The sequence below is a fragment of the Ambystoma mexicanum genome, chromosome 12 (genome assembly GCF_040938575.1).
Source record: "Ambystoma mexicanum isolate Mex_15411 chromosome 12, UKY_AmexF1_1, whole genome shotgun sequence".
Taxonomy (NCBI): domain Eukaryota; kingdom Metazoa; phylum Chordata; class Amphibia; order Caudata; family Ambystomatidae; genus Ambystoma; species Ambystoma mexicanum.
Window position 1 is genome coordinate 297,096,061 of NC_090936.1, and position 27,937 is coordinate 297,123,997.

General features: G+C 45.7%; 1 protein-coding gene across 1 annotated transcript in view; it reads left to right on the forward strand.

The window, feature by feature from the left end:
• The window catches only part of ETNK1 (ethanolamine kinase 1), a 408,601-nt gene that overhangs the window by 107,769 nt on the left and 272,895 nt on the right, over positions 1 to 27,937 (forward strand). The window contains exon 3 of the mRNA XM_069628458.1: positions 23,158 to 23,298. Within this exon, the coding sequence (XP_069484559.1) occupies positions 23,158 to 23,298 (141 nt within the window). The remainder of the gene's footprint in view (positions 1 to 23,157; positions 23,299 to 27,937) is intronic.

The window sequence follows — 27,937 nt, forward strand, 5'->3', positions numbered from 1 at the left end:
GCTGGGATCGTGCCTTTTAGGGCTGAGCAACTTTTCCACACTATGTGGACAACAAAGACCCGTTTGTCGGTCCTGGTGATAGCTTCAGCTAAGGCCCCTTGTACACAGAGGTCAGGGTCCCAGACTCGGTCCTTCTCTGGGATCAGGGAGTTTCAGGGTCGCCATGCGCATCAATCTGAAACTCGTGTGTAGCCCCGCCTTAAGCGGCAGTGGCAAGGTGGTTGGTCTGGCTCTCGCCCATCAGCCTTCTCTACAGGGACGGGTAATCTCCCTGCCGACAAATCACCAAAGGATATTTTTTGTCGGTCATACAACACTTCGGTGGGAGGACAAATCTCGTCTCATCTGGAGGCGTGGCAAACCATCACCGAAGACTAGTGGGATTTGTCCATCGTTTAGGCATGTTTTCGCTTGCCCTTTCCTCATACCCCACCCTTCAAACCTCTCTTCCAACAGATCGGGATGCCCTCCCTCAGAGCAGAGGTACAGAATCTTCAATACCTCAGGGCGGTGTAACCTGTTCCCCTCATGGAGCAAGGGAGGGGCTAGTACTGCTGTCCTTTCACAGTGCTCAACCAGGCTGGCCTGCGCACAATCTTTGGTCTTTCAAAGAGAGATGCAAGTTGATCACGCCCTGTCAAATAAAGTCCTCTCTTCGGAAGGGTGATTGGGTCAGTGTGGTGGTCTTCCAGGATCTGTAAAATGCACTTGGAGCCTGCATATGAAATATCTGCGGTCCTCTGTGGGAGCACAACACTTCAGATTCGGGTACTCCTTTTGGTCTCAGCTCAGCGAGACGCACAGGAAACTCCTCTGAGGGGCCCGCAGCAGTCTCCCAATACCGGATCTTCTTCCAAGGTTCCTCATTTGGGGTTAAGGCTGACCCCAGTTCTGCTCTGGCTTTGGATACCAGGGTTCGCCCCGAGGCTTCTCCATCTGGAGCTAACTGTACCGAGTCTTGGCTCATGGCCCCTCTCGAGGTGGCTATAAGACCAAGGTTAAACCTGAGTTTCCCCTGCTTGGGGCTCAACCGGTCACCAACAGAATTGAGAGTCCCTCATCGAGGGTCCTGGCTGTAAGGTATATCCTTAAGGCTTTCAGCACGCGCGGCCGTGGTGATGCCAGTTCTGTTGAGGGGGCGAAAGTAGGCAGTCACGCACCACAGACCTTCCAGTACCAGCTTTGCCGAGGATCCTCCAATAGAGGCTAATTCTGGGGAAGCCCCTGACGTGTCGTCTAAACACCCTAGATTTGCTAGTACCGGCTCTGCTGGGGTTCCTTGTTTCGAGGCTAGGATGGCACGCATGGCCCCTGAATCTCCTGGGGAGGCTATTGCTCCACTTTCTCCAGTGATGCAGTTCACTCCTGGTGTGTGATAATGGTGGCCCATCCTCCGCGGGCCACGGTGGCCGTTTTGAATACCTCCCTTAAAGCAAGGTTTTACATCAACAAGCAGGGCGACACAGACTCAGTAAGGAGGTTCCATCCACCCGTATTTCCTGTGAGGAGTGATTGGTAATCTCCCAAAAGTATGGAGAAAAGGGGACGGGACGTAGGAGTATAACAAAGTTACTCACCATAGTGACCATCTTACTCCTAGTCCATAGTCCCCTTTCCTCCATACGCCCGGTCACCCTCCCCTCTAATAAGTATCCTCTATTGCTTGAAGGTCTCAGACCTGGTGATAGAAAAGAACTGAAGGGCAATGTGCAGGGCAGAGCTCAGGAGGGCGGGGTTACAGCCAAGTGCGGTACCCAGTGTAAAAGGAGAAGGACACATTTTTCAATTTGATACTTTTGTACAAAAGTTCTCCGATCCTGTCCCACTGGACGGAATGTCCCCAAAAGTATGGAGGAAAGGGGACTATGGACTAGGAGTGAGATGCTCACTACGGTGAGCACCTTTTGTTATTGGTGCTCACATTTTTCCCACTGCTGCATGGAGGCCCTGAGGAAGCAAAGGGAAAGCATGAAGGGAAAGCACCACTTGACGTGTCTGGCTTGTCAAACTGCATCTCACCGAAATCGGGATCAAAAGAGGCTGCTTCCAAAACGAATCGGTCAGCAAGGATTCATAACAGTTATGCCTAAAGAATATCCTTCCTTCTCGCTCTGCCTCCACATCCACCTGTCCTTTTTAAATGTGTAGGTCTGAGGCTTAATATCCAATGTGTCACTATTCAAGACTGCTTTCTGATCAATTTTGGGATTATCAGTATTTTTTTCGTTTCTTGCCTTTTTATGTAAAACTTCAATAAAACCTGGGGTTGTTAACCAACAGCAGTGAACTTAGGACACACTAGGCAGTGTTTTACTAACACCAGGTCAACATATCGTAATTTGCTTACCAAGAACAAGCGTACCACTTCCGTTGTGGAGCGGCATTCGTCACGACATTACTTTGCCCTGGGTGGCCATCCTTGGGATCAAATCACCTTTTCTTTAAACTGAAATCAAATGCAGCACTCGGTCCCCGTCACATTTCTTCCTTAATACAGTACCATAGCAAACACTGCAGCAAGTCGCTAATCACTGAAAAAGCACAGCGTACTGTTTACATATCCCACGCTAACACGACCCAGCCCTCCTTGTACACATAAAAAGCCTGCCGGGGGGTGGCGCATTATTGTAAAACAATTTAAAATAAAGTTGCCGCCGCAGCGTGTTTACTGGCCTCAAAACAAACATTGCAATGACCCAGATCGCGCGGCGCATAACTTGTGTATCATAACATACTGAATGTGCCCTTTACCGCACATATTTAGTGAACATTGACACATTTCTGGTGCGAATTGCATTCTTGCCAAAATACCTTTATTTTACCATCGGCGACAGCCTTGGCACTTACACCCTTGCAGTAAACCTCTTCATTCACTTATTCCTTGTACATTGCTGCATGTTGGCACAAAACATCCTCCTGCCCCAAGCCCGTTGTTCTACAACCCAACGCAGTGAGACCGAACTAAAACATGAATGCTGCATATCTACGCTGCCTTAGGCAATACCATATACTTTACATTTACTCTAGTTCAGGCACACACATTGGCGCTGCCAGCCGCTGAGGCAGGAGCTCGTGCTTTGTTTTAAAGAGTTTATTTAAAATGCAAGTTCCGCAGTACAGGGATCGCTTGGGATTACAACGTTTACACTTGTACCAAGGACACCAGACACAAGGTCTAATCTCAATGCGGTGGGGGGAAAAAAAGGCTACTGTGTTGAAAAAAATCATACTGCTCAACCAATCACAGCCTAGTAACATACAGAATATCCAATCAGCTACTAACAGCAGAAACCACTACACACCCACAAGCAAGTAGTGGACATTTTCGACCAAAATGTAATTCATCAGTAGCAAATATTTTTTAAAGCATTAATCTAGTCAAATAACTTTTTAATAACATTAACACTTGGTGGCCGCCATGTTGGAAGTAAACGGCTGACAACTTCACCACACAGTAGAAAATCAGCCAAAGAGTGGAAAAAGGGGTGTGTTTTGCCCACGGATGGGTGGACATGGGAGGAAAATCCTATTGATTTAACTTGGAGATGGGTGTAAATGAGTAGGTCACATAGGCCAAACACACAGCCATCCTCATATGCCAAACTGCATTGAAAAGCATTACAAAAACCTGCATCCAAAGCCCCTATTTCAAGCTCTCATGTTAAAACTCTTATTTTAATGACAATATTTCTGGCTGTATAGGTAGCCTTTCAGCGCCACCTAATAGCCAAAACTAAAAATCACACCTAACGTGTAAAGCTGCAACTTGCCTTGAGTCCTACTTTAAGTGGGGGAAAAACGGAGGATGTGATAATCTGCAAGGTGCATTAGGGGGATGGGCAGGATTTGGCATTGCTGTACATGCACGTCTCCTTTTTTTAAATGTATTATTTTTTTTTAAATCTCATGCTACCCAAGAGTACCCCAGCGTCATACCTTGCACCATAGCAGATATCCACCTAGTAACTTGGAAAGAGGTTTAGACAGAGTACCGTTTGGTTGCGTTGTGTGGCGGAATGTAGAAGGAAATTATTTGTTTACCAAAACGGAATACTGTTTCCACTATATTTATAACATGTTATTTTACTACCTTTCTTTTTTATTCGGGGCTAGCCATAGTAAAAATATACACAAGCAGCAGAACGTATGGTCTGACTACCTTGACGATTTATAATTTGACAATGGTTTGATTTTTAAGATTAATTATTTACTGTTCATCCTTTGAAAAACAAAAGATGAGTGTGACCCCGAAGATGCAATGACCCTAAAAACTGATTTTAATAAGGTTTTTCACAATTAAAAATTCCAATATTTCACACTTCAAAAGAGGTAAACAAAATCGGTAGTTACTGACACGTTCCCAACATTTAACATACACAGTACTGAATAGTGATCATGACACTTGGTACAGAATAGAGTTTGTTAGATACTTAAAAAAACATTAGTCGGGGGGGGGGATGATTTTCATACAGGTTTTAAACACCAAGACAGTGGGGGCCCGCTTTCCATTCCGGGTACTGTGTAGTTTTAAAGTCGACACAACTGTGTTTTTGGCCTCAAGCCTATTCTGTGGGCTGCGATTTGGTAGGCCTTCAACAGGATGGGAAATTGATGTCTGATCAGGGTTGATAGTCCATGCCTTATTGATTAAGCACACACATTCTATAACTCAAATACACCAAGGGCATAATGATCCCCCTGTTGTCCATCTGGGAAATCCCACTGGGAAATGTTCCACAATCAGCCAGATTCTATCAGCAGATTGCCCAGGGTGGTAGGTATTTGTGAAATTTCCAATCTCGCCACGTGCACTGTTTGGTCTCCCAAAAGTGGAGTTGCTATGGCCGTCGGGGTCTGCTCTCGTCCGATACCCACTCAATCTGGCTGATTGCGGACCGTTTCCCAGTGGGATGTTCCAGATGGACCACAAGGGGATCAATTACGCCCATGGCGTTTTTGAAATACAGAATGCGCTACATCAATTGCCCGTCCTGATGAAGGCCTAACAAATCGCAGCCCTTAGAATGGGCCAAAGGCCGAAATGCAGTTGTCGACTTTTAAACTACACAGTACCGGTTATTATTTTTTCTAGATCACCATACATAGTTCATTAGAATAAAACAGGGAGTGCGCCACACTAAAACCTCACTTATTCTGTTAGGCGTAGGACTCTCAAATCTAGATGTGTGTTAGGATTATACTGAATCATTCAATTGTTCTGAAATCCAGCTGCGTATGGTACTATACTCAAATGTTCGTTTAGGCGTGGCCCCTCTCGCTCCACTATGCAGGACTCTCAAATCTAGCTGCTCTCACACCATGCAGGATTCTCGAAAGCTAGGCATTCAGCCATACTGTGAAGATTAGCTCCAAAACATGTAACACACTAACAAAAAAGCTCAAACTTTCTGCATACTTAAATCACTCAAACTCGCACAACCACCTCTCGCACTGCAAGCCGCATGCACTTCACCACACCGCAACAACACATAAGCCGCACCAACAGCACACAAGGTCTGACATCGCTCCGATTCTCGCACCAAAGCTCAGCACACAGTGTATACGGAGATGAAGCTGCCAACAGAACACCACTCCTCTCGCTATCCTACTCCCTCTTCACCCTACTAACCCGCCCGCCTTCTCGTTTGCAGATCCGCCAGAGCACCTGGGGTCCCACTCCGTTGCTGACGGTGCGCAGTAGAAATACCTTTAACATTTGTGTAGATAGTTCAATCAAACTTTTACACATTACAAAACAAAAAACGGAGAAAAATAAACCTACTTTTAAAATGTATAAGTGAAATAAAACTTCAGATAAAACTTCAAATAAACTCTTTTTAATACATACTACATGTCAAACGTAGCAACATCGTAAGAATGAAAAAAGAAGGTAAATAAACATGAATAACAAACACAATAATAGGAGAAAAACCCAAAGCAAGAAGGAATGTTACAAAAAGACTTATCATACCTTCTATTTTAGCCCTAGATTCGAGATTTGCCAGACGTTTCACATCTTCAAAGATTAGCAGATGCTTTCTCAACATAATTACTCAGATAACACTCATAGTGGGCCCTCCTAGTGGGCCCTCCTAGTGGGCCCTTCCTAGTGGGCCCTCCTAGTGGGCCCTCCTAGTGGGCCCTCCTAGTGGGCCCTCCTAGTAGGACAAGAAGTAAGGACATGCCTAGCTGACTGAATGGATTGTGTCATTACAAGTTCTACAGATCTGCTTCTCCACTGGTAAGCCTAACCAAGCTCCCCTAACCTCAAGGACCACCATTCTATTTAGTCATAAATTCATAAATATCTTCTGTCCTACCAGTGAGGGTAGGAGCCTGAGATAGGCTTGGGGCTGTTTATAAGCAAAAAACATCCTAGAGAATGTACTTGATGACTTCATACTGGCTACTTTTTCATGACTCGTCACCTAATCCCAGTTTTCTGCACTGTTTTTTTAAGGCTTTTAGGACGACACCTTTGCCATATTCCCAGTGCGGTTGCCATCCAATCTTAACAAAAAAACTCATTTTCTTATTTTAAATTTCTTTAAGGTATCAAACTTAATTTCCTGTATTGCAGATTTCAGTATGGCCAAAAGGGAGTAAGATTTGGCAAACATGATCTTTATATATAGTTTCTCTGTACATATCAATAAGAGTGGACAAAGATATCATTCCCAGCTCCAATCTTATGGTTTCAATAGGGGAATAATTTGTAATTCCCAAGATCCTTCTACAAACTAGCCCCTCCAGGCGGTCGGCCCAATTACCCCAATCTTCGCACAATATTTCCAGGGCATATAAAAAGGCTGAGGATAGTTTTTTTTTGTAGATATTCAAAATACTAAGTAAACTATACCCTGCAGTCGTCTTAGAAATGGTTGTTGCAGCCGCCATATTAGATCGTGCAGCAAAATAAGAGGGCAAAAGCACCATTTCATTTGATTTGTTTCAGATGTAGGCTCAGATCCTAGGTATCTGTAACAGATTGTCTTTTTAATGGTTCCCAGCGGACTGTCTATATGAACCTTATGGAACATTTTCGAGCTACTGCCATAAATTGCATTTCAAGATTTATTTTAGTTCAGCATATTTGAATACCGCCTAGGCACTATAGGAGATGCCTAATAAAGGTATTATACAAAATTATCAGGTCATTCACCTAACCAATCCAACCCACTTTACTGCTTCCTATTTTGGGGAATGCATTTAGCTTTTCTATACATAAACTGCCAAAGTCTGCAAGGAACAGGTTAAACAGGATGGGCGCAAGAGCACATGGCTGTCTGACTCCCTTTCTAATGGGTATCTGTTTAGACCTTTTACCTAGAATGCTCAATATAACTCTGGCAGTATTATTTTCATAGATCATTTTGCATGTGTATAATGGGTGCTCAGGCATACCCATTTTCTCCAGTTTAGCCTGAGTTTAGACCTGTCGACCCGATTGAATGCAGACAAAAAAGTCTACAAACAGTAGATATAACAGTAGCTCACCTTTACGCTTGGCTTGTTCTAGAATGGTATTTATGACAAAGATATTAGTGTAAGACAGGTATAATGTGTGATGTTCTTCAGGATTCAGGTATAATACCTGTACTTATTATTTTCCCATATAATATCGTAAGAATATCAGACCAAAGTCTGGATTATCTTTAATGATTAATATACAGACATCGCTGCCCGGAGGCCTGTAGGAATTCAGCCTCTTTATAATGACTACAAACTCATCACAGTCTGTTTAAATGCATGGTGTTAAGGTGTTAGATTGCCAGAAAATGGATTGCTGAGATAATTTACCCACACGGTCTCATCAATGTTACAAAGCAACTCAACCTGCCCATTGCTAGTGACCATTTTGTAGTTGGAGCACTTTTTTAAATCTCTGTCCAACAGGATCCTGACCTTAATTTGCCAAGCTACATTATCCTCCGATACAAGATCTTTTGAGCCAACTCCCATACTCCTTTTTTTATTTTTATGGAGATGGCTTCATCTATATGAGTATTCGCACGATCAATAGATCTAATTTCACAACACATTTTTTTTTTTCCAGACCTACGATTTTACCATATGGTCTCTGGATCCCTGTTTCGTGGATGAAGATGTTACCCATAGGCATAAAACCATGCATGCATGTGGACAACCAGAGTACATTCTCATCAGCCGTCTCCATAACCCTATGTTCACGTCTCATTCCTCTGCTCCACTTTCTAACTTTATCCAAGTTTCTATCAGACCAACCTAGTCCGTTTCCACTATGAGTCACCTTTAAAGCACCCACCTTATCATAATACAGCATCTTCTTATTAGAAGAAGCATACCTAAAGGCCCAATATCGCATGGTTGCTAAATTCATTAAGGCAGATTTGCATGTCCATTATCGGAGGATATATCTTTTCACGAACGTAGAAGTAGTCCAAAGTGGATGAGCAGGAGCCATTATACCATGTAGGACCAGCTGGCATATCCTCTTTTACAGTCCCATTCACAATCCTCCGATCAAGTTCTGCAAAGAAGGTTTTCCAACTCATTTTTTTTCTGATAACTTTTAGCTAGAGCACCGTTATTAAAATGGATTATTCCAGCATCAAGAAGTCCATTAGCACTGAGGTCACCCCCCTACTATTAGGTTAACATTTCTGTCTTCCGCATATTTACTAATTACCCATTGAAAGATATTTAGCTGGATCGCCAATGTGAGATCCTCACCAGGAGGGTCGTAGACATTAATTAGTATTTTCTGTTCTTTTCCAATTGTATTTCTTCCAATAATACATTATGATCAATCTCTCGTATAGTGCATTCCATGGAGTGAATATCATTAGCTACCAATGTAGCCAAACCTCTGTAGGGACTTCCTTTATCACCCTTATCAGCATGTCGAAAATATGAAGTGTAACCATGAAATTGAGCCAAACCCAACAACCAAGTTTCCTACAGAAATATAATTTCTGCTTTGTTAAATCATCTACTTGACCCATTTCGACCAAAGATGTGTTTATGTCCTCTGGTGTACCAGGACATAATTTTTGTTTGCATCAGTTCATTTATGAGTGATTATTGAGGGTAAAAAATGAACATGGCCACTCCGAGTGCGATTTCAAATTTGCATCGGTACTTACATGCTGTCTTTCATTTACAGGCTTCTTCCTGCCCCACTTACCTACTTTCATTCCTCCTTTATTCAAAGCATATTCAATACAGTTACAGTCCAGATCATAGCCACGTCTGTTCAAATTGGGTACATTATCCCTGATTAAACATACATCTTCAGATATACAGTGGACCTTAGTTACAAAATTGTGACACTGTTGAAACAAATTTAAAGTCACTGCTTTTTAATTATACTCAGTGGCAAAAGGTGGTTAAAGATCTCCAACAGACTGCTTCTGTTTATAAGGTTTTCTTTCCATTTGTCAAATTCGAGATGGTAAATATTTTGGGTGGTGGTTGATGTTTTTCAGCTGGATATTTATTCTTTTCCTTAAGCAGAAAAGGTTTCTTAATGGGAACAGGCTCAACCCCTGGTCTCTTCACATCTCGAACTTTCTCATTAACAATGGATTCAGTGGATATTGCACTGCTTTCCAATGTGGAGTTCCATAGCGCTTACAAATGATTAATCTTCAAAAACCTGTGGTACCAAATTGGCTTGAACTCTTTGGGCCATAGAGACAATAAGCAAGATGGTTAGATTACCAGATTTAAGAGCCATTCTTTTTGCTTTTCTTGCAGCTTTCTTTCTTGCTCGTTTGGACGAGCGTTTGACATTAGATATTTGTCCAGAGTCACTTTTATCTTTTGCATTGTCTATCGGCGGTTTCATCATAGTACTATCTTTTAGTTTGTTTCCTTCTCCGTTCCCTTTTAGTAAGTTGGCAATCCTCCTCTTCCTCATCTTCACTCTCAATCAGAACCTCCACCTTGGTAAACTCCAAATGTTCAGGGTCACTGTCCCTTTGGATAGTTTAGATACTACTGCAGAGGTGGCACCCTGCATTGTAGAGCTTACAGATGTTACTTTAGTATCCGATTGGTTCAATCTCCTAAATCAGCCAGCAGAATAGCATTTTTCTGGACTTGACAGGAGATGGTAAGTAATAATTTCAGCAAGACTTTTAGTGCAAAACTCGTAGCAACATGAGTGCTTCTAGATCTTTCAATTTCTCGCTAAATGTACTTTCAATAAACTCCAGATTGTCCAGAGTTATATGATCTTGACAGTCAATAGCCCTATTAGGGGTTCCATCCGCCAGCCCTGTAAGACAGGGTGAGCATGATAGTCGCTCTGATGTAGCAATATTATGATTGGGGAATGACATAACTGACACCTCTCTAAGATTGTCAAGGACCCTATTGTTGGAGGTACCCACCTTGGAGACAATTGCCCGTTCAAGATTAGTTTTTTGACCCTCCAGGCTTTAACATAAATTCAATAGGGATTTGTTGTCATATTCAGCAGTTGTACAAGCAACTTCACCATTAGACTCAGGCTCCTTGTGTATTTCAATTGCAACACTCTGGCCAGTAAAGAAGTCTGTAATTTTGTTAGTCCTTACAGTTGCAGATTGCAGAGGCATTTCAGCTGTGTTAACCGCAAGGTCCTTTTTTATATTATTAGCTTTTTGTTTACTTCGCAGGCATAAAACTCAGTAAAATGCTGGGATAAATTAGATCCGACCTAGGGCAGATGTTTGAGTTTAAAAGTGGCTCAAAGATACCATCCACAGTCACCACTGAAAATGCTAATTATTCCAGCGCTGGATAGCACTTCTATAACGAGCACGAGCGTGCACAATTCCGGGACAAACAGCCACTGTAAACAAGCTCACATTCAGCCAGCGGTAGTCCAATACTAAGTTATGCCTCCAATATTGAGCACGAGTTAAAACCACTCCAGGACCACACGTCGGCAGTCTCCGTGGACAAGCTCACAGCCAGCTAACAAGGCTGGGGAAAATCATCCATAAGGCAAGTAAGGCCAGCTCCAGCACGGCGGCTCAAAGGCTCAATCAGCCTGCAGCTTCCGTCTTGATTATTAATAAGGAAAACAATCAAACTCGGCCTTAGCTGGTAGATTAGGGAAAGCAATGTTAATGCAAATGTAACCGCTAACCGAGCACAACAGATGCATCAAATCGCTTACCCAGGAGCCGTAGGTGTTTCATACGTTAGGTACACATCGCGTCCCTGTACCGCGGACTGCAGACTGCAATCACTTGGCAGTCGCTTTTGCGGAGCCAGCAAGATTAATAGATGTTGAGGGCGGAGCCTCCAGATAACTCCACCGCACACAATCCAGGAAACAAAACGAAGAGCTGGCAGCAAATACAGCAGACTGCAATCACTTGGCAGTTACTTATGGAAAGGGCACTCGCTGTCCTGGTGTTTAAAACGTGTCTGAAAGGGGGCGTGGCTGGGAGCCGACTGAGCGGCATGGCTTCCTGAGTGCTCCTGGACGGCCCCGTCGTCGAAGAGAGTTCCCCGCGGATCGAGGCAGTCGCCGAGTCTTCCCGCGGACTGAGGGCACTATGATTATCCACTGCCGCTGCTAAGTGGGAAATATTGGTGATTGGAGCGGCCCTGATACTGTGACGACCCGATGCGGTTTCGGGAGCTCGGCCCGATGTGAGGCAAGATGGGTGGCCGGGCGCCTATGGTGATCGCGGCCTCGGTGGGGGAGGGGTGCTCCTCTGTTGCGGCTGCCCTGAGTTTCCAGCATTTTGGGGGTCTAGGGGAGTCCTTGGCCCCTCCCCCCCTCCCTGCGCCGCATCGGTAGGCGCCCCGTGTGAGTTGACCGGGAGGGAGCCGTGCGAGTTTCATCGGCCGGGACCCACGCACCAGCCCGGCTGCGACGCCAGGAGACGGTGGACTTTCCGCGGCACCCGGCCGCAACGTGGACAAAGACTGATGTTGGGACCCGACCCATGGTCCTAAGCGCGTATGAGGGTGCGGCGATCTGGGCCAGTGGCATCCTGTTATTTCTCTGAGCGGGGGGCCCCCCCCTCACAAACCCTACCTGCCACTGCTCGTCCTGCCCCGAGGCCATGAGGAACCTGGGACCAGCCTAGTGGGCACACGCTCTGCTCCTGTAGCGTCCCCACCGGCCCTTGGTCGCATCGATCAGCTGCGGCCCGTTTCGGCCAAGCGCAGAGGCGGTGTTCCTCCGGTGCTGCACGTTGCGCCGGGGGAGGCCAAGCTGGCGGGGGGGGGGGAACTCCCTGCACCTGAGGTGGCCGCGCCACATCTGCCCTGCCTGGTCCCGGCTGCATCTGCTGGGGGTCGCCCGCGCGCCGCTCCTGGGAGCCGGGTGCCGGTGACTCCCTGGAAAAGCTACAAGCCAGTGTGTCGGGGGAAGCCCCAGCGCCTCCAGCATTCTCTCACCCAGCAAGTACCTACTCCCCAGCAACAGTTCTTCGACCTGGGGTTGCGTCAGATGCACCATCTACTCCACCTTCGGGCTCCTCTGGGCTGACGCCATTACAGCTATGCATATCTTGGACGGGCCGACACCTCTTCCTGCAATCTGAGTACAGCTTCACCCGCACCCAAGCCTCTCGACAGCCAAGGACCCTGGACCTGGTGAATCCTCCTATGATCTCCTATCTCAGCGGAAAGGAGCGGCTCTTCAGGGCTCCCCTCTTGGCGTGGAACAGTGCGTCAGGTCCCCCGGGTGGTATATAAAAACACACTGTGCTTGCTCCTGGTGCTCATAGTGGTCTTGGCGGCTCTACAGCTGGGGGGATTCACCAACCTCCCCAAGGATCAGGCATATTCAACAGCACCCGGCCTGGCATCTCTGCAGTGCTCAGCAGGTGGAATAATAACACCAGTAGCCCCCGCTCCACCCTTGCCACCCAAAAGGATCATGCCGAAGAGTGACAAATCGGCAAAACAGGCAGACATTGCTCAATGATGTCCGGCCAGAATAAAACAGCCAGGGCTGACCCCGTCACTGCAGTGACAACCGGGGTTGCCCCCCCACTGGAGCATCCGCAAACCGAGCAATTCGCCACTAAAACGGACCTGAAAGATCTTCTCTTAGCCCTTACCAAGGAGGTCCAAAAGGGCACTGAGGAGGTTACTAAAATAATTGCCTCTCTGGATAGGAGGGTAGAAGAAGTGGAGAAGCGTACGGAGGAAGTGGAGAATGGCTTGTGTGATAATACATTACAGCTAGAGTGTGGCCTAAGCAGAATATCATCCTTGGAAGCCAAATGTGAAGCTATCGAGTCCAAACAGGAGGACAGCGAAAACCGCTCACACCGCAACAATATCCGCATTCGAGGGATTCCCACCTCAGTCGCCAACGTTGATCTGGAGAGCTTTGTCAATGACCTGCTGAGGTTTATAATAACTCTTCCTGACGGCGCTCCACTTGAAATTTAGAGTCCACCGCTCAACTCCAAGACAAGCATCATCATCCCTTCCAGACGTTCTAGCCAGGATTCACTTTTTCTTGGGTCAAGGAGGAGATAATAAGAGAAGCCAGGTCCACGAAGCAGATCACCTTTAGAGGAGCCAACATTATGCTGTTTCAAGATCTTGCAAGCATTACTCTCCAGAAAAGGAGAGCCCTTCGCAACTTGACTGAGTGGCTGCAAGAAAAGAAAATACAATACCGGTGGGGGCACCCCACATCCGTGTGCTTCGAGTGGGAAGGAACACGCAGGCAAATCCGCAACCCCAATGAAGCGGGTCAATTCTTAGGAATAAAATCCACAGAAGGAGACTCTGCCACTCGCTCTCAGTCCAGCTCGCCGACTCCTGGCCGCTGATCCCGGGCCGGCGGACCTCGCAGACCTCAGGGGATGGGGGGGCCCAGAAACAGCATAATATGGACTGATGGGTGACCCTCACCTTTCCTCTAAGGCCGGTCAGTCAGGTTTGTGCTATTCCTTACCCAGAGTTCCCTAGTGCCATGCACGCTCCTCTAGCTCTCAGGTGCCTCATCACTCCCGGGGGCATATATGGCATATATCCCCAGGCCCATATTGGTTGCTTGATCCGGCGCCTGTCTCTCTGCGCCCTTGCAGTTTCTCTTCCTTCTCCGACGGGGGTCAGCTCCCGGAATACCCTTGATTCCCTTGGATGAGCTCTATGGTCTCATTCTTTCAGTTTTGGGGGGCAGGGTGGAGTTCCGGGCCCGAGGACCTATTCACCTCCTCGGGTGCCCTTGTTCATGTTTACAGTTTTACCCTTTGACATCAGTATCTACAGCACATTCCTATGCTCATTAGGGAATCCCCTAAACTCTTGTAGCCCCTATGCAGCATAAACTACGCTCCCGCACACCATAGGTTCGGATAACGCTAGAGAGATTCGACTCCTGACCTGGAATGTCCAGGGTCTTAATTCCCCAAGGAAGCACAAATCGGTAGAGAATAGACTGGCTGTATTAAACGGGGATATAGTAATCCTCCAGGAAACTCGCCTCCTCCCTGCAGATGAGCACCGTATTAAGTTTAAGTGCTTTAAACAGAGTTTTTTAGCCTTCAGCGGTGAGAAGAAGCGGGGGGGTTGCGGTCCTCCTGAGCGATAAGTTTCAACTGTCCAACCCCACTGTGAAGGGGGACCCGGCAGGCCGATACCTCCTAATTCGGGGACACATTGCAGAACAGCCGATCACTATCGTGGGAATCTATGCCCCGAATGAGAACCAGGACACATTTTTGGCAGAGCTCCTCCCGCCGCTCCTGACTTTCGCATCGGGGTACCTCCTAATGGGGGGGGGGACTTTAACACAGTTCCGAACCCCGCAGTGGACAAGTCCCTGCCCCCATCCGATCCGGACTCCCCACCCCCCACGTGCCCTAGCCTTTGCCAGATTCCTAAAAGAATCCGGCACGGTTGACGTCTGGAGGGTAGCCAACCCTGATGCCCGCGACTACACATTTTTCTCAAATGCGCACGGCGGCCACTCCCAAATTGATCTGTTACTGGCCACTAGCACCCTATTTCCATGTTTCAGTAACATCGAAATCCATACTAGGATGGTATCTGACCATGCCCCTGTCTCGGCTGTTCTCTCTATTCGGGGGGGGCACCGACCTTCCTCCCAGATTCTGGAAGCTTAATGACAACCTGCTCCTAGATCAGGTGATTAGGGGGGAGGCGGAACTATTTCAAGGAAAATCAGAACCCCGAAACCTCAATTGGACTATTGTGGGAACCCATGAAGCCGGTAATAAGAGGAGTATTTATTAGCGCAGCCGCTGAACAGCTTACGGTCTCCAAGATCCACACGCAAACTTTGAACTCCAGAGTCGCCGCCCTTGGAAAAAGAGCTAAAGACCCATTACTTTAGAAGGGCGGACCGGGAGCTAAAAAAGGCCAGAAGGGCACTAGAGATGCACTGGGCCGATCGCACCGCGAAGGCTCTGGCATATACCAAACAATTCTATTACCATAATAGCAATAAGGTAAATCGGCTATTAGCTTACAAATTGCAAAAGACCCACACCAGAATAACATCATGTCTCAAAGGCCCAGATGGGTTGAGTAAATTTGACACCTCAGACATAATCGAAATCCTAACGAACCATCATAAGGCAGTCATGCAAGGGCCTCCCACATCTCGGAAGGATGCTGCCCGTCTGCAGCACTATCTGGAATCATTTGCCGCCCCTGTCCCTTCTTCCCCCTTAGACTCCCTAGAAGCCCCAATTTCCGCAGAGGAAATTCTAGCCGCCATAAAGTCCCTCAAGAACGCTGCCCAAGGCCCAGATGGGCTGTCGGCCAGGTTTTATAAGTAATTTGCCCGTATCCTTGTTCCACAATTAACTCTGCTATTTAACTCCTTCCTCTCCACTAAAAGGGTAACACGCTCCATGGCCGAATCAACCACCATCTTACTTAAAAAGCCAGGGAGGGACGCGGAATATGTGGCCTCATACAGGCCAATTGCCTTGATGAATACCGATGGGAAAATCTTCTCCAATGTGTTAGCGGCCAGGTTGGGTGGGATTCTCCCCGAGTTAATACACAAAGATCAAACAGGCTTTATCCCGGGCAGGGGGACCCACGTTAACGTTAGACGCACTCTTAACATCATTGAGTCCGCAAATAGAACAAAAACCCCAATCCTTGTGATTTCCCTTGACGCACATAAAGCGGTTGATTTAGTGAACTGGGACTACATTAGGTCCACGCTATCTCGCATGGGCTTTGGTCATAACTTTATAACCTGGACAATGGCAATTTATGCACACCCAACAACGCAGCTCTGAGTCAATGGGAGGAAATCGGCATACATCGTCATATCCAGAGGGACCCGCCAGGGGTGTTTGTTATCGCCCCTAATATTCACCCTGTCAATGGAGCCCTTTGCCGCGAGAATCCGCCTCAACCCAAATATCAAAGGAGTTGCAGTGGGCGGGACGGAACATAAGGTGGCGCTCTACGCCGATGATGTACTTCTAACTATCACTGATCCGGACAGCTCGCTGCAACCTATACTTGAAGAATTAGAAGCACTTCGGGCGTGCTCTGGGTTCAGGGTGAATTATGATAAGTCCTCTGTCCTCTCTATCAACCTTCCAAGGCGTCAGGGAAGCACCTTGTGCCCCGACTTGCCGATCCCATGGGCTAACGCCACGCTGGAATACCTAGGGGTCCAGATCCCCAAATCCAATTCATTAATCTACAAACGCAACTTCCCCCGACTATTCAAAACACTACGCGCAGACCTGAAACGGTGGAGTAAGCTGGAGATCTCATGGCTGGGCGGGTGGCAGCGGTGAAAATGAACTTACTTACTAGGGTACTTTATCAGTGCCATGCGCTCCCAACACATATTCCGGAAGCAGACCTTGCCTCCTTACAGCGTGATATTATGAAATTCATCTGGGGGTTAAAACTATCCCGTATCGCCAGGAAAATTATGACCCGCAGTCAGCTGGAAGGACTGGGGGGGTCCCAGACATCTCCAGATATAGACGTGCCGCTCAACTCGCACATGCCTTCGCATGGACACGCACAGTGGACCGCCCATCCTGGCTGCAACTGGAAGAAGCGTGGTGCAGGTATCCCCTGCCAGATTTAGCTCACATCCAGCCCTGGAAGGCCCCCCCCCCCTGCTCGGAGCCTGCTTTCAGCCACTCGTAACACAGTGGACAATTGTAGAGTTGCCAACAGGAAGTGGGGAATTAGGAGCTCGCTGGGCCCATTAACCCCAATCTGGGGCAACCCGGGTTTCGCCCCCGGTCTCTGCGTCCACAGCTTCGCCAAATGGCTGGAGGGCGGCCTCCATAGAATCTCAGACTTTCTTATAGAGGGCCAGCTGCTCTCCTTCGAGGACTGCAAAGCGAAGTTCAACGTCACCGAGGAGGAGCGGTTCCGCTATACACAGATCTGTCACTGGATCTCGCAGCGCATCGTTGGGGAGCGCGGCTCCAGGGACCTTACACCCCTCGAACTCTCACTGACTGCACCCCCTCCGAGGGGCAAGATCTCCACTCTCTATAAACTCTTGGAGAAATCCAGTCCGGATGTGAAAGAAAAATACATGCTGAGTTGGGAGAAAGACCTGGGGCGCTCCCTGGAGCCAGAGGATTGGGACAACATTTGGACAAGACTCCATAGGAGTACTCAGTGTGTCACTAACAGAGAAGGGGGTTATAAAGTTTGTTTCAGGTACTACATCACTCCAGTACAACGGCATAAAGCAGGCGGGAGTCCCTCGCCGAACTGTTGGAGGGGCTGTCTGCGGGAAGGTTCACTCTTCCACCTCCTGTGGGACTGCCCTAAAGCAGCGCACTATTGGAGGGGGGGGGTCCTGAAGCATGTCAGAGCAATCACAGGCCTCAATATCCTGTGGGATCCCGGTATCATTCTGTTGGGAGGCTCGGGGGGAGGGGACTTGCCACTGTCGGAACGCGGCTCGCCTGTGCACACACCTGCTATTGGCTGCCAAGATAGCCCTTGCCCGCCTCTGGAAGCATCCCGAGGGCCCCTCCATTCCGCTTTGTTGGACCAAGTGTTGGGACATTGTCACGGCGGAAAGAGTTGCAGGTCTTCGGCTGGGTAACCTTGCACCGTTTCAAAACACCTGGGCCCCGTTTATGGACTATGTGGACCGCTACCCGGCCCTCACCCTAAAGCCGCCTAGCGTCTGCTGGCTGAGCTGATTTGCACACGGAAGTGATCTTCTCTAGCTAAGAGACAATCCCCGAGGACAGCGATTCTTTCCAGCTGAGTATTCCCGTGATGAATTTTTGGGCTGAGTCCCTTTTGCTTTTTCTAGCACTATTTTCCCATATTCATCTTACCACTACAATGAACTGTGCCTTATATGCTTTGTCATTTCTGATGTTGATTTGTTTTCATGTTTTTGTTTTCTTCTGTTATTTATTAATGAATAAAGTCTATTTTGAAAAAAAAAACATGTCTGAAATTGCCCTCCCGACACATTTTGTTTGAATTTTTTTTTTTGTATTTTATTTCAGTATCTAAAACTCTTCTGTAGCAATTATGATCACTATTCAGTACCGTGTATGTTAAATGTTGATAATGTGTCGGTAACTATTGATTTTTGTTAACTTGTCTTGAAGTGTAAAATATTGTATTTTTTTTTTTTTTTGTCATTGGGAAAATCTTATTAAATCAGTTTTTAGTGTCATTGCGTCTACGGGGTTGCCCTGATCTTTTGTTTTTCAAAGGATATTTTACCTGGAGGGATCGGGGAAGAGCCAGGTGTCCCTTTTGTGTACTGTGCCATCAGTGTACATAAGTTGGTGTGACTGGTAATGTATAAACCCCTTGCATTGTCCACAAGGCTTTCTGGGGCCTGGGTCCAAAATACCTTCCGCTATCCCTCCGTAAATACCTTCCCTTTCGAGCTCTTCGCTCCTCTACCTCGAACTCCCTCAGGGTCAATCATTTTTCAAAGAAACGAGCTGGGGGTAGAACTGTCATCAGCTAGGGCCTCCCTCTGGAACAGCCTCCCTGCCACTCTAAAACCTGAGGAGAACCATGTCCGGTTCCGGAAGCCCCTCAAGACCTTCCTCTTTGATTCTGCCTTCATTCCCCCTCTCGATCTGCTCTTTGCACCAGGCCACCCTCTGTCCCCTGTGCCCAGGGACCTGCTCACCCTACCACCCACCTTCACTGCTGCCTGGCCACCCCTTGCACTGGGGACTGTATCTGTACCCATACAGTCCCCCAAACCCCTTATTCTTCTTTTTCTGCACTGACTTACCCAGTCTGCTGCCATAAACACAGCACTGGCTGCACAGAGTTGGGGAGAATTCTCAGAAATGTGCTAATTCCCTCCACTTTAGAGACCCTCAGCAACTTTGCTGGATTTTGAGGACTTGATTTTTTTAACCTGGAGAGAGCATGACCCTTTTCCCCACTCTCTCATGTATTTTAATGTGATTTCATACACTGTTTCTTTTGGTTGTGGAGTCTGACAAACACCATAGGCATCATCTTTTACATTGTGTTACACAGTACCTTCAGTGCAGTGGCATAGGGAAGTCTTTCAGATTTCCCAAAGGTTTAAATACCTTCTCTTGGATAAACGACTGTTTCCAAGAGCAGTAAAGTGAAATTGACTTTACTTAAGATTGTAACTTTCTAGACCCAGCACACCCTATCTTACAATGGAGTGCTGGAGGGGTTACCTAGTATCCCCTTTGTCTAGTTTCTCATGTAACATTTTTTATGTTACCCTTTTCGCACTGAATGGCTGGTTGAAGTGGTTTCCTTTGAACTACCATGGCGTGCCTTTACCGCGGGCTGCGTTGTAAAGCACCCACGGGAGCTATCTTTGTCAAAATGGCCCCGGTCTTCTTTTTTCGCCATTTCTTTGTGGAAAGGTCTTTCTTGAGATTTTCTCTGCTTGCCAAACCAGGTTTGGTCTCTTTGTTCATTTCGCCTTTGCCGGGATTCACGAGTGAAGCCCGTTCTGGCTCCAGAGTGTCAGGGGTAGGCAGGAAGTGTGGGAGGTGCCCGAAACTCCCTGTGCTTAGTCTCCTAGGAGACCCAAATTCACCCTGTGATTGGCCGGCTGACTGTCCGGCAAGGACAGACACCCTGCTGGCTGAAGGACAGCTAGGCTGGAATGAATGGGAGAGAACTGAATAAAAGGCAAGTCTTTTGGCTTGGAAGGCAGTCGCCCACTGTACGAAGGAACTGAAGAAGAGCTCGAAGAGGACACCTTCTGCAACTCCTGGACCGTTGGTTTGCCCGGTGTTGCCCTGCTGCAGTGCCGAAATGCCAAGTTCACATCAACAGAGAAGCCCCGGCAAGGACAACTTCTCCACTTGAGTTGGTGGGACCAATCAACTTCAAAGTAAGCCACCTGGACATCCATCCCGGAACTGGTTGAATTTCCACAGTTGTTGCTGGAAACCGTACAGCCAGGTAGAGGAACACCAGATTGTGTGCGTTGCTTTTTAAGCTGAGCTAGAGCTTTTAGAAGATCCTCCGGGCTCCCAAGAAGCAGGACTGACTGAGCCTGAGCCGCCTTAACAGAGTGTGGGACCCCAGAAGCAAGGAAAGTCCATCTTGACAGCCAGGAACCACAGTGTTGCTATTTGCGGTAGACACGAGAAGTTGAAACACTGAACAGCCACTGAAAGTGAAGTTTGTCGGTTGCAAGTTTTTACTCTCTGTGCATTGCAGGAGTCCCACGACGTCCTCCCTCTTGTCCCCACGACTGAGGCCCAGGAACAGCAAGATCTGCAGAGCTGCACAGGAACAGAGGTCATCAGCTGCATCTTTTTCTTCATTTCTAACGTACTGTTAAAAGTCTGAGAATTTACCTCCGTATTGTAGCGTGCTTTCAACTTCTACAACTCACAAGCCTAATCAGTTTGTGGCCCTACATTTGATTCTTCTTTTCATCAAAGACTCCTAAGAACTTGTGCAAAGACTTTTACATTTACTTACCAGAATTGCTTCATCCTTTAGAAGACCTTTGCCCATTGACTTTGGCTTAGCCTATTGAATTGTATGACTCTTCTTTCTTGGAGGATCCAAAAGTATGTGCCTGCTTAAGAATATTTGGTCTCTTGGTGTTTTAATAATCTTTGCCTTTTACCAACTTCTAAAAGTAGTCTAAATGCCAACAGTAAGATCTTAATGTCCCCAGCACCCTAGCTATTGACGTCTCCTGTGGGTATAGGTTGTGTCTGTGGGACATCCCAAAAAGGTCTTTACTGATTTAGAAACTAAGAGTGTACAGTATTGAAGTGTATCTGTGTTACTATTATATTGCTCCCTTCTCAAGAAGGCTTATTCTAACTGATAAATTAATAATTGTTTATGCAAGAAACCTTGCATGTAAGAGTTTATTTGAATACTTGTAACTGTAAATTTCTGTGTAACCCCACTACAGCTCACATTGACCCCTCTTGAGATAAGCCTGGCTGCTCAACAAGCTACCAAAACTGGGTAGTACAAGTTTATACCAAAGGTTGGGTTTTCCTATACCTGTAGTCGGAGTTGTGTGTAGCGGTCCCAGAGGGTACTGCATACAAACTTGGCCTAATACACTACCACTGTTTATTGCCTCCATTTATCTATTTTTATGTATTCTGTTCTCCTCTGCTCCGCACGTTCCACTCTCCCCCTTTCCATGCACTTTTTCCCCTTTCCCATGCAATTGCGCCTTCTTAATGTCACTGGGCCTAGTAAGATCGTTGTTGTTGTTCTCCCCTGTTTCCCCTCCCTTGCCTTTTCGCGCTCTGAAACACTTGTGTACGAGCGCCATACAAATAAAATATATCGTATCATATGTAAAAGATGAAAATATTATAGTAATCCATGTGCCCAATTCAGCCAATGTTTGCACCTTGGCAATTAGGTAATGAAGCAGATTTAGATGACTTCTAATGCTTGCTTTCAGTGTTCTAGTCGTTATGCAGAGCTGTTGTGCTTTGCTTTTTGTTTTCATTGCAATGGTATACACTGTAGCACTACAAACCTCCTTGAAGTAGCCAGATTGCTTTTGATTATTCTGCCTTAATCTGGAATATTTTCTGTAATCCTTTAATGCTAAGAGCCTGTGGGTAGGTGGGGGAAGGTAGTTGTACGGGTGCTGGGAGTATAGATATACTCAGAAGTAAAGGGAACTGATCTGAATGATAAAATAAATCAAAATGGAATGTCCCTGTGTCAATTGATTTACACATTCAATACTGTCTGTTTAACCCTCATCCCAATAGTCTATAAATGCCATCACCATGGTTTATCTGTTTTCCTTTTCCCCTACTCAGGGTTTTACTAATTTTGCTGACAGCACTCACTTTAGTTCACATTTATTCTCAATAAGAGCAGATGGTCACACGCGGCTGTTACTGGACTCAAAGCAAATCCTAAGGAAAAAGGGTTAAATAAGAGAATGTATTTTCTGCCTTCATGCCTCTTCTCCTTTCCACATAGGGCAACTGCATGCTTCACAATCAACACCCCTTTGAAATTTGACCAATTTATTTTGCTGCTGTACACCAGAGCTATCGCTCTTCGACAAATTAATCATCCAAAAGTACACCTTTTAAAGACTAAGGTCATGTAGGAGCTCAATTGGTCAATTACGGACAGTCTTTTACTCACCTGTTAATCCAAAAACAAACATGAAAGATGTATAAAGATTCTGTAAGGGGGCATGGAGGGGTTAGGTTCGTAAAGATCTGTGGGTGTTGCCTTTTGTTGCAATATGAAAGATGCTGGGTGCCGTTAGTGTCATTTTTTTTAATGCTATGCATTCTTCATTGATGCTCCGACATAAACCACGCAATACACTGCATCATATTTGAAGGGAACAGGAATAGCTTTGTTTTTACATTTTGCATCCGATTTGTAGTGTAGGAGATATTGTAGACTGCAAGGTAAATTGTTCCTCCATTATAGGGTCACTATCCATTTTACAGTTTACTCAATCAAATGGAAATATGGTGAGAACATGTTACACATATAATTAGAAAAGGCTTTTCATAAATCTGGTTCTGCTGAATATTTTTTATATATAAAACTTTGAGAATCCACTTTCTTTTTTTTTTTCTACCACTGAGTGGTTCCTCTAACATGGCAGAAGGCAAAAATGTAGACTAAGACACCGTAAGGTAACCTTCGCTATGTTACTTGAAAATTGGATAAAATATGAGAATATCTTTATCAATGCCATTTTAATGTATCTTTATGTTACAGACTTATTGCGAGGCAGCTTGCCAAAATCCATGCTATTCATGCACACAATGGATGGATTCCAAAATCTAATTTGTGGATGAAAATGGGGAAGTATTTCTCACTTGTGCCTTCAGAATTTGAAGATGAAGCAGTACATAGCAGGTAATTGGGTGCCTGCTTTCCACAGACTAGTGTATTCTTCTCTGTGAATGCAGTCACTGTTATTCTAAGATCCTAGCTTGAAGGCATTGTTCTACATTTCTGAACTTGTTTGGTAACCAAGTTTTAAATCCATGTTATGTTTTTAGGATATTAGCTCAGTATTGAGCATGCTTTCTGCGCTCCCTTCCCACTTCAATTATTGGGAATTTGGTACCACAGTTAGGCAGGGGCAGGTGATGCACAGCAATTAGCTTTGTGTCCCTGTTTCTGCCCTCACTTCAGTCTCCTTCATGCTTCAGTTCTACCTCATTGCTGACTAGAGTAGCATACACTTCATCCATCTTTGCCCATTATGACAGCAGTATGACCTATCAGGTTCCTGATCGAGTTTGTTCCTGAAACAAAGCAAATCATTTATTTTACAAACGAGGATGGCTGAAAAGAAATTATTCAATTAACGCAATAGTTGGCAATTAGTGAGCGGAGAGAGGTTAAGAAGACTGGACTTTCAAGGTTTTTACCAGTGATTCAGAAAGGTTTTGGGGCATGTGTTTGTAAATGGGATGTCGTCCCTCTAATACTTAGCAATCGAGTGTCCCATTGGTTGAACACCACATATGTCGCAGTTTATTACGCGGTCACACTCAACTCAGGGAGTTCCTTTCCCCGCAATCAAGGTGGCGCACAACAAAGCACTATTATTTTGTTAAGGTACAGTTACCTCAACCTGTCTCGCACCCAATCCCAACAAATACGTGGTGCCACAATGGACTAGAAACCAGGCCGGTGTGTAGTAAGAATATATATATTCATTAATTTAGTTAAACCAAATTTGACAAACAGACTAACATCAGCCACCAATGCTGTGGCAACACAAGAACAAAAATAACTTCTGCAATGGCACCAACACAGAGATAATATTAAGATGTGCAGTCACAATTTCCCACAGCTTTAATACATAAAAAGAACAATTCAAGGCACACAGGGATTGCTGATTTGGTTAATACTTTCTCCCAGCAACCCCTACCCTTCAAACATCAATTAGACTTGACCCCTCTGAATTGAAGGCAAGTGGAGATGAGTGGGAACACAACGGGAACATCCTTTTGGGTTCTGATAACAAAATGCCCTCGTTGGAACAGAGATTCCAGGGGAAAAATAGTTTTTCACTTATTACTACAGATGCTATATGAAGGAAAGAAAAACCATGGGAAAATTTGTTTGACCACACCTAAAAAGAACAGACAGGGCTTTGTGGTTTGGGTCAGAGGACAATGGGAGAACAAAGGGGCAATTTTGTTTTTCACACCACACATGCAAAGGAAATACAAGGCTTCACCCTTCTGATTTAAAATGAAGGGGGATCAATGGGGAATTTAATTTTGCATCATGCACACTCACTGGGAAGCAGGGTTTTGGGGGTTAATTCTCTTGGATTCAGGATACCCCTTTCTGTACTGAGGTCAGGGGTTTTCTTACAAATAGTCAAATCTTTTTGTCTATATCGGCTTCAAACACACTGGGAGGTTTGTTTCAAATGCTAGCAAAACACATCCTGGGACTTCTATATGGGAATGAATTGATTTACTTTAAATATGTTAAGGATCTACACAAAGGGCATTTTGCTATGGGGAAATGATTAAAACATAACTTGAAAATGCATGGCCTACAATCTGTGCTTTGGGATCATTTTACTTACAGGAGAAGCCTTTTACTGGGTATCGGGGAACAGCAGGGCACCTCTGGGACAGCAAAGCTGTCAGTCAAGGATAGTCCCCTCTGGCTACTCCAAGGGGTTGCAGCCCGCTTCTATGTCTCCTTGTCCCCGTCTCCAATGAAACATATGGGACCTCTCTGCTTGGGTGTTCCTCGCAAGAGTTCAGCAACAGGTTATCTCCTGGAATAAAGTGAAAAAAGCACAGGTATGATGCAAACTGGTCTACTTGAGGGAAAATTACATCACAAAATTCTGATGCCCGAAGAGATTGGTTGGTTCTCGTCATCCTCCTACCACCAACTGTGTGCTAGTAGGACAAGGAGCTGATGGGTGTGAGTTATGAAAGCTGAGGGAGGAGAAAGCTTTGTCATCCTAAACTGACCTGTGGGTTTGGCATGTGTAAACTCAGAAAATCTATCAACATGGCAAGTACCCTAGTTTTTCAAATCTTTAGATGTATGGATATATTTTTAAGAACTACATTTTAAGGCAAATCAGGTGATGCTAATCTGAAGTCGGCACACCCTTCCTGTGGTTTTCTTTCATTTACTCAGCAGCTGCATCAGTGAAAAATATGCCTCTTTTTAGTTCCCATGTTAATTTCGTCCTTCACCCTCACACCAACTTTCAAATCTTTTGGAATCATGGGAAGGCCTAAATCAAATTTTTCTTAATTTCTGTTATGTTTATCACACACAAATCGTTTTGGCATGGTTCCAAAGAGATTACTGTCACCTTTTAATACATGTCTGGAATGAGCGTTGTGGCATATACGCTGCCCTTTTTATGCAATAAAATGTATTTTTCTATTAATCGAACCGCAGCTTCACAGGCCTCGCTCTCTCTAGCCCCCCCACCTTTCTTCCTCGAAGTTCCATTTATCCTTTTTATCCTTAAACATGTGACCAGCCAGATGCTGGCTCATGTTTATCTTAGCCTATCCCTCCTCTGCCTCCCAATGGTTCTGAATATAGCTTTAATGCACATTTTATGGGGTTTGTCACCTCACTGGCACCTCTGCTGAAAAAAACATACAGGGCTTTATCCATTTCCACCATGATTTCCATCAATAGCAGTGTTTTTCTTTCTATTTTTAAGCAATGGACCTGATTGATTGGTGACACCCAGACCTCCCTCACCTGGACAAGCACAGGAAAGTTCTTTGAGGTTAAAGTGTCATTTCAGTAGAAAGGCCCAGCTGCATGTACAATTCTGCAAGAAATGGTTTTAACTCCCACACAATACATTTTACATGAAGCATTTAATAAGGCATCCGGGTTTTATATCCATCACTTTTTGGATTGTCCATACACAGGGCCGTTATATGAGAACACCATGTTCACCTTGAAACCAAGTGGGCACTTGTCTTTGCATACTGTCATTGGGATGAGGAAAAAGGAAATTTTTATTGGTTATAATTGCAATAAGCTTGGTTTCACTTGATATTTCTGGATCACAATCTGGTATTACATTGAAGATAATGTACACGCTGCTATCGGTCTCTTTGTAAAAAGTATAGCTTTCCATGGATTTAGTAAAACAGCCTTTTCAACCACATGTCTTTCTCTTTCCTTGCTGAAATGCATTGCGCATATCTTTACTCTTTTGAACTTCCAAGCACACTTCCCCTTCATTTGAGATTTAGGCCTGTCTTTAGTTCAATAGGCCTCATGTCTGACATCAACATTTCCGTGCTGGCTTTAAACTTAACGGGGACTCCCTAGCCAGTTTCCTTCAAATCACCCTGGCCTCTTTATTTCTGGCATTCAGGGGCTATATTTTACCCCACTGGGTTCTTCAATCAGTCTGGGGTGAGCGTTTTCAACTGATATGAACACATTTCTCTTCTGTCTTTTCTCCTTTGGGGATGCGGATCTTATAGGCAACAGGTGAGATTTTATTTATTTCAAAAGCACCTCGCCAAGAGGGGAGGTACTTCCGCTCTTTGATCTGGTTTCTTTGGAAATTGTACATGTAGACCCTTTCTCCTATGTCGTACTCTTTCTTGGTAGTCTTTAACCCTTTAACTGCCATAGGGTCTCCCCCTCACCCCCCTATGCCAAGGCCTTTTTTGGTGGTTTTGGTATTTTGCCATTCAATGCCTTCTAATGTTTTCTCGTTCACTAACCCCTTAAGCGCCAAGGACAAGGTATCTCGTCCTTGGCAACAGGGAGGTAATCCCAAGGACAAGGTATCTCGTCCTTAGCACTTAAGGGGTTAAGTCGTAGTGGGTTTTCGTCTCCTCTGTCGACTTTTCTAAATTTCGCTGAGCATAAGCCGAAGCGTGCTGAAGGTGTTTCTGTAATTTTTTCAATGTACTTATGGGTCATGGACGCGTTGATCAGGGTCTGCTCTTGAGTTCTGTAGAGTAGATGCTGAGGTAGCACAATTTTTCATCCAGTCATGAGCTCAAATGGAGACAGAAGATGGTCTAGACCTAATGGCCATCAGGACAAATGGTAATTTTAAGTCCTCTTACTACTCTAGCCTTCTCCAGTCTCAAGCATCTCATTCTCGTCGAATTTTTCAAACTCTTACCTGTCTTCTCTCTCCTCCTACTCCCGATCCCTCATCCAACTCCACGCTTTCTCCCTCTGACTTTGCTAACTTCTTTTCCTCCAAAATCATCTCATTCTGCCAAAAAATTAACTCCCCCTATAGCTCCCTCTCTTCTCCTACCCCCTCTTCTCCTCCCCCCTCTCCTCCCTCTTCCACTATGTCGGTCTTCTCATCTGTTTCTGCTTGGGATGTCTCCTCTCTTCTTACCAAAGCCCACCCCACATCCGCTCCCTCTGACTCTCTTCCCCTCCGTTCTCATCCCCAAAATCTACCCTCTTCTTATCCCATACCTTACTACTTTCTTTAACTCCTGCCTCTCCTCTTCTACCTTTCCCTCAGCCTTCAAACATGCAATGATTATTC